Here is a 7,189-nt window from a genome sequence, read left to right as displayed (position 1 = left end):
AATTCTACGACGAGGTTAATAATTAAAAGGATAATAAATTTTGTTTTGTGTTCACATTTAACCAATGATATTATTTTTTTGTAAACAATTAACCATTAAACTTGTTTCACATATTAAAAAAAAAATAATAAATGTAATATTACCTATAACATACAAAAGAAGTTCAATAATAAAATACTCGCTAGAAAAAAAAAGTATATTACTCTTCTAAAACATTAACCCGTCAATCCTAAAAACAAGAATGCCTTTTAAGACAACTTTATTGATGGTATGAAAAGAAGCATTTCGCGTATTTTTTGCTACACCTTAAACCTTAAACCTTTTTGCACAAACAAAAAATCATAAACGTAATCAATTATATTCCACTTGTTTTTTAGTTAGGACAAAATTATAGTAATTTTTATTTTCCACTGATAACCATCCTACCAAACGAGTTTAGCAATAAAAAGAAGTTGAAAAAAAAAAAAGTGGATAAATTTATGCCACAAACATCAAAAGTGATTAAAAACGACCAAAACTCGAGTAAGAGTCATTGCTTTGTTTAAGCAACAAATACCTCACAACAATACTTGTACAATATGCACAACAACTTGTAACCAAAAAAAACAAAGAAAACAAAAAAACAAACAAGATATCCAACTCTTGTTCCCATCATCTCTCTCGCTCTCCACACTCAACCAAACCAACCAACCAACCAACCCACCTAGGGTCTCATTGCATGACACATGTCACGCTGAAAAAATGAATATGCCAGAAACATCATCATCATCATCGTCTATCTTTATATGTCAGCAGCAAAGAATGGGCAACAAACACATTTCCTTTCTAACCAAACCAAACCAAACCACAAGAACAAGAACAACTTAACTATTCAGTCGTTTTGTATTGCTTTGCTTTGCTTTGCTTTGCTATGATGTGAGGACTGATTGTAATGCAAGTTGCTGTTGTGGCTGCAAGCTTGACCATGTTGACGCAAATGTCGCAGGTGGCAGTGTCTGCTGAAGCTGTCTCAGCAAGTTCACTATCCGGTTTATAGTTTGCTCTGTTGCAAGGTCCTTCCCTCCACAAATAATCTATTCATTCATAAACCAAAATTAGTAAGCATGTGAAATCACAACTTTGCCCTCCATTCATTTTCTTTAAAAAAAAAAACAACTAACCTCAGCAAATACAGAAACAATTTTAGGGAGATACTGGTTGTTTGGGCCTAGAAGTACCGCGTCTGACCTGTAATAGTATTAAAAAGAAAACACATTAGATAAAAATTAAAATAAATCAAAGTAAGTTGCTATATATGTTATATATACCTTTCAACCATTGAACATAGCAGCTCGTGAACAACTTTGGCTTCGATGAGATCTCCTTTGATTGGCAAACAGCTTAACCATGCAGGAATAACCTGTGCAGATTTTAAGTTTTAACATTACATATGTATGTATTTTATTGACAACAAAAAAATAAATTATATTATTATCATATTTCCTAAAACTACCTGAGCTGAGTCGATACTATCGCGATGAAAATGGCAAATTTTCCCCAAAGCAGAAACCGCATTATCATATGCCATCACATTCTCGGGATGAACAGCATTAGGGTGTCTGATTACAACATTTAGCCTCGAAAGAGCCTCTGAAAAAATAATACAAAACTTTTAAGTAAATTAAAAATACAAAATACAAAAGAGATTATATTTAACATACCTCCAACAAGTGGCTTTATAACAGATCCACCATACTCTGCACACACTCCAAGTCCATATACAGCTGCCTGGAAAATAAAAATAAAAAATTATACGGTTTAGTTTATAAGAAAGCAAGAACATGCAAAATCTGAATCGGTAATTGATAATCATGCTGACCTGGCGGACATCTGGACTCTCGTCATTGCAAGCTTCTAGAAGGAAAGGAAGATATGTATCGTAATACCTTTTCACATAAAAACAACAAAAGATATATTTAAAAAAAGATTATTAGATAGATGTGATAAAGTACAAAAATGGGTAAGTTTTTATACTTTAGAGCTGCTTCACGACACTGTTCAGCCACATCATCAAAGATGCAAATAGCAATCCTTCTTTCTTCAGCTGTTTTGTCCTTGCCCTTGTGTTATTAATAAAAGCGGGAGTCGTTATTTATTTATTTAAAAAACAAATAGAGCTTAATTAAGTGAATAAAAAAGTTCCGAAATTAAAAACTTACCCACATAGGCATCAAATATGATGACATCTCATCAAAGAAAGGCAAGAAGGAGGCTTTAAATGTTTTTATCAAAGTTCCCAAGATTTCACCAATCTGTAGCACCAGGGAATTAAGAAGGCACAAATACATTGGTTTTATTAATATTACAAGACATGATAATAATTATTATTTCACTTGGAGCTAAATGCAAGAAATAACCATGTAGTTGGGTAAATTTTTCAAAGTACAATACTGTAAGAGAAAGAGTGGAAAGTAGGATAATAAATGAAGGAATCAAGGAAATAAAAAAGTAGGTTGATGTTTCTTGCATTTAATACTTTTATTAAATAATAAATACAGGAAAAAGGGTTGTTGAGAAACAAACTTGATCAAAGACTTCTTCTTCTTGCTCATTTTCCTCTTTAAGCAATTCTCCTTCCTCAGCATCAAAATCTTCAGCTTTGGCCCTCTCTGCTCTTTCTGTTTTTCTGCTTGAGCTGGCTGTGATCACCTGTTTTATCTCATCCACAATGCTTCTCACCTGGTTTTCATCTAGAAGTGTTCCAGATACCTGAATCCATGGTCAAAGTCAAAAACAAAGTTCAACATCCTAAAATAAAAAAACATGAAAATGTCATTCAACCTGTATACACTCGTTTAAAGCATCCAGCATACTTGCACAGATTTCCGTATCAGGTTCCTGCAACAACATAATTGAAACAATTCAGTAAACCCTAAACCACTTTGAATGAATTATTTTATAAAAAAAATTAAGATTACCTTATGTAAAGCTTCAACCAAAGCAGGAACTATGTAGTCAGAGAGCTGCTTTATATAAGATTCATTACGACCTTGAGCAAGCCCTTTCTCTATTGCTAACTTTGCAGACCTCAATAATTCAGGCATGGCTAGAATAAAAGAATATAAACTCCATAAATAACTTTTATATGTTGAATCATTAAAAAATATATAAAAAGTGAAAAAAGATCAGAAATAAAACCTGAAACAGCAGCTTTCCTAACTTCTTCATGAAAGTAAAATTTGAGAAGTGGGACCAAGGTTGGTGCAACCTGGTAGTTATATAAGTATATAAATTAGCAACTGGTTGTAACTTGTAATGTAACAAATAAAACAAAAAAAATATAAAAGGTTACGAAAGAAAAAAAAAAGTCAAAAACCTGGTCAATCCATGGATAGAAACCCTCCTTCAACTCATCTGCATAACAACACAACATGTTGCAAGCTGTAGCTTTTTCTTCTAGAACACTTGTCTTGATCCCTATTCTTTTATCACCAAGTGTGATTGTCTCCATACTGCAAGACATTCATTCAATAAACATTTTTTTTATTATCTTTCCGGGTTTGATTGCATTTATCATTATTTGAATTGGGTTTTTTTTAAAGGCAAAAATAATGCCATTTTGTTATAAAATAATACCTTTCATCATCTGATTCATCAAGTTCGTTATCAGAAGCTGCTGAGGTAATGATGACATCAGGTTTAAGTTGAGCAGAAAGAAGTAAAGGAGGCATAACAACACTCATGTAAGGAAGGAAATCCTGCCCTAAACACTTGCATAGCCTGGCCCATGCCTGTGACAAAAAAGCGAAATGAGAAAAATCTTATAAGAAACTATAAATCACCATGAGTGTACTTTAAAATCTAAAAAATAAATAAATAACACCTACTTGAAGCATGTAACTGGTGGTGGGATCATCAGTCTCCATTTGAGATCCTTGTAAGGACATAAGCACCTCCATCACCTTAACAAACAATCAAAAGCCATTACAACTATTTAAAACATTAAAAACATCAAAAATGAAAAAAGGGCAAAACGGAAAAAAATGAAAGCATACCTGTTTAGCATCATCTCTGAATTTTTCCTTTCCAACAGCCATTCCAACCAAACTAATGCATTCCATGGCTTTGGCTCTAAGCATGCGATTAGCTTTATCATTTGCATTCACTAAGATAGCTTTCAAGTAAGGCATAACTGCATCATAGTACTTTTGGAAGTGTTCCTATTGATGCAACAAGTATATAATGAGACATTGAATGTAAAGTTCTAATTCTAATGCTAAAAATTTAAGAGTTGATGATGTGGAGTAACCTGTGATGAATCAGCAACTGATGCTAGAGCAGTCAAGGCCCCTTCTTGTACCATTTGTTTACCATTCTGCAATTAAAGCCATCATTAATGCAAATTAAAAACTATAAAAAAAAATATACTACACATATAAATTGTCATCAAATTACCTGTAACAACACAAGCAGTTTGCTCACTATTCCATCTAGGTAAGGCGTCAAGATATCAGGAGTACAGTTCTCACTGAAATTTAACACTGCTGAAGCAGCATGTGCCTAAGAAGAAAATAGATGAAAAAAAACAAGTCAAATCCTCCTTTCTTTAATGTGCATAAAGATGCATTCATGGAATAATCATATTTAAGTAAACTGAGCATATTAATTAAGGATGAGTTTGCTGCTGGATGAACAGTATTTATTCAAACTAGTCTAGTAAGAATCAAGAAAGCTCCATAAAAATTTGATAAAGTTTAAAAAACTACCTTGATGCTTCTATAACTAACAGAAGACCAACATATGTGCATAAATAACACTACTAACCTGAACTCTTGGATTATTGAAATCATCCATGGCATTAGCAAGAGCTGGCAGCACTCGTTGATGGTACTGAACTTGCAAGTCTGGGCCCAAATCTGTGGCCAATTGCCCGATTGCATTAATTGCAGCCCATCTCACACGTGGGTGAGGATCTTGGAATGAATTTAAAACCATGGACACCACTTGTTCCAAATTCTTGATCATCACCTGCATTAGCAAGTCCATTCAGACCATTAGAAGCAGCAGTAGGAGAGTAATGCTACACAAAAACGTCAAGAAAAAAAAAACAAGCACACACATACAAACAATATGCAAAGAAATTATCAGCGAGTAGATTTGGCTAGCAGCAGCATCTGAATGAAAAGGTTCAATAAGTAGGCAAACTAATTCCAATCATAAAAATGCACTTATTTCCATGTTAAACAAATGATGCGTTGAACAATCAAACTTGACCGAAAGTGATATAACAAATTCCAAAAATATTGCTACCTTTGAGCATCCCTCAGCTATCTGTGCAAGAGCGATGAGTGCAGCATGATGTTTCTGCCACTCAGGGGCCGCCAAGTAAGCAGGCAACTGCTCAGATGCAACAGGGACAATGGTATTCCCACCTAGAGCAATAGCCAACCGATCCAAGCACTCCTGCCCAACACTGTAATTACTTGACTCTCCTGCATCTTCGTCCTCATTTTCAGCAGTATGCCATGCAGGTTCATCCTCGACATCCAACAGCATCTGCAACAAAATGCAGAACAACCTGCTGATAAACTGTGGCAACTTCCTCATCATACCAGGTGCCCTCTCTCTGGCCTCTGCTAGCGTGATCACAAACTCAATGGCTAGGTGTCGTGTGCCCTCTTCTAGAGTATCTGCCTCAGCTATCTGCAACATAGACCCCACCACCTCCACTAACTGCCTCCTCAAGAACCTAGGCTCAGTCCCTGCCAACTCAATTAACAATTCCAATGCCTCTTGAGCAGTAGCCTCTTGTCCACCATTCAAAGCTTCAGTCAACGTCGTCATCATCGCTGGAAGCAAATCCTGGAACCGATCTCTATCACCGGAACTCGACAAACACTGAATAAAATTAATTACAGCACTCAAAGCAGCAATCCTCACGTCTGAACTCCCCGACGTAGTCAGGCACTGCAAAAACACTCCATGAAGATGCTTTATGTGTGGAATTAAAGTCTCCCCAATGTATTGTGACAACTGCGCAAATATCAAGAACGCAGATTCTTGAAGCTTGGGAGAATCGGAAGAAACGCACTGAAACATAAACGGCAACAGTTCCGGCCAACCGTTATCAGGCAGGATACTCGAAGCCAATTCCGAGATCGTATCGCATAACTTCTTCATTATCGTCTTCGCTTCTTCTTGTTGCACACAAGCCAAAAGAATAGATTTAAGTGAAACCTGAGTCGTCGGAGATAACCGATTCCATACCAATGAATCATCCTGAGTCAACTGCTTCCGTAACAGAATTGCTGACATGGCACGAGCTTCCATGTGAGGAGATAGTTGTAGCAGATGCCCGAGTTTGAGAAACAGCGAGTTCGGATCAGTTTGTTTGCATAGATTGAATATAAGTTCTGCTTGCGATCGTTGCTCGTTCGATGAAGACATCAGGTGAGATATTAGGGTTTCGAACGGCGCCGGATCGGCCCCCAGTATCGCCGCCAGTTGTGCTTGCTGAACCTGAGGATCCATTGCCGCAGAAGTAATCGCCGGTAGTGATTGATGGTGCCGATGCGATTACCGGTGGCTTTGACGATGACGGAGTGGAGAAAATGGGGTGCGTGTTTGGATTTGGGCGGAAGACTAATTAGGGCAAAGGGGCATAGATGGAGTAGTGGTAGTAGGGGTAAAAAGGGTAACAGCAATTCTTTATGCTCGAATATTAGAGGGAAATTAATTGCGGGATTTAGATTCAAAACTGGTCCCTATAATATTTTCCAACACGCAAACCAAGTCCTCTATCTTTTATTCTCTTGTTACCATAAAAAGTTATAAGTTTCATTTAAGGCCAAGGGGTGTGGGCTATCGCATCTCTTTTTTTTCTTTAACGGCGATGTTAGTATCTGTCTGGAATTGAACTCATAAACTTCTAGTTAGAAACTTTTAGTTAGACACTTTGTTAGACAAGTAGTTAACTTCAACTTATATCACATCTCCTGATATCATTTTTTTGTCAACTCATCGTCATATCATTTTTCCTTACACTTCTCATATCATCCCCTCACTGCTAAAAAACATGGCCAGATATCACTCCCCTCAAAATGTGCAGCAATTGGATGTATTATACGATAATGTAGAGCTGAAAAAAAAAAAAAGATGTAGTGGATTGGCCTCTTATAAAGGGTTCACCGCACACCACTGGATATGATGT

At 36.3% G+C, this 7,189-nt stretch overlaps 1 protein-coding gene across 1 annotated transcript; it reads right to left on the bottom strand.

Annotated features, from left to right (window-relative positions):
• Positions 1-476: 476 nt before the first annotated feature.
• LOC145059230 (uncharacterized) lies at positions 477-6,664 on the bottom strand. Its single transcript, XM_079007077.1, has 20 exons — positions 5,290-6,664; positions 4,804-5,007; positions 4,435-4,539; positions 4,289-4,354; positions 4,035-4,199; positions 3,867-3,941; positions 3,616-3,770; positions 3,356-3,491; positions 3,178-3,247; positions 2,958-3,085; positions 2,821-2,877; positions 2,563-2,748; positions 2,199-2,291; positions 2,014-2,099; positions 1,859-1,925; positions 1,701-1,767; positions 1,493-1,629; positions 1,308-1,399; positions 1,161-1,227; positions 477-1,073 (listed from the first exon to the last, which is right to left on the bottom strand). Exons 1-20 carry the CDS (start codon positions 6,508-6,510, stop codon positions 909-911), a joined length of 3,342 nt encoding a protein of 1,113 aa, XP_078863203.1. The 5' UTR covers positions 6,511-6,664; the 3' UTR covers positions 477-908.
• Positions 6,665-7,189: the final 525 nt, after the last annotated feature.

This window comes from Lactuca serriola, chromosome 6 (assembly GCF_051521515.1).
Source record: "Lactuca serriola cultivar US96UC23 chromosome 6, Lser_US96UC23_V15, whole genome shotgun sequence".
Classification (NCBI taxonomy): Eukaryota; Viridiplantae; Streptophyta; class Magnoliopsida; order Asterales; family Asteraceae; genus Lactuca; species Lactuca serriola.
The sequence above is the reverse complement of the archived record's forward strand: the minus strand, read 5'-3'. Positions and strand labels throughout refer to the sequence as shown.

Coding starts and splice junctions, on each gene's coding strand:
- LOC145059230 (XM_079007077.1), bottom strand. CDS start 6,510: ATGGATCCTCAGGTTCAGCAAGCACAACTGGCGGCGATACTGGGGGCC. Junction 4,200..4,288: donor CAGTTGCTGATTCATCACAG/GTTACTCCACAT, acceptor TTGCATCAATAG/GAACACTTCCAAAAGTACTA. Junction 3,248..3,355: donor TCTATCCATGGATTGACCAG/GTTTTTGACTTT, acceptor TATAACTACCAG/GTTGCACCAACCTTGGTCCC.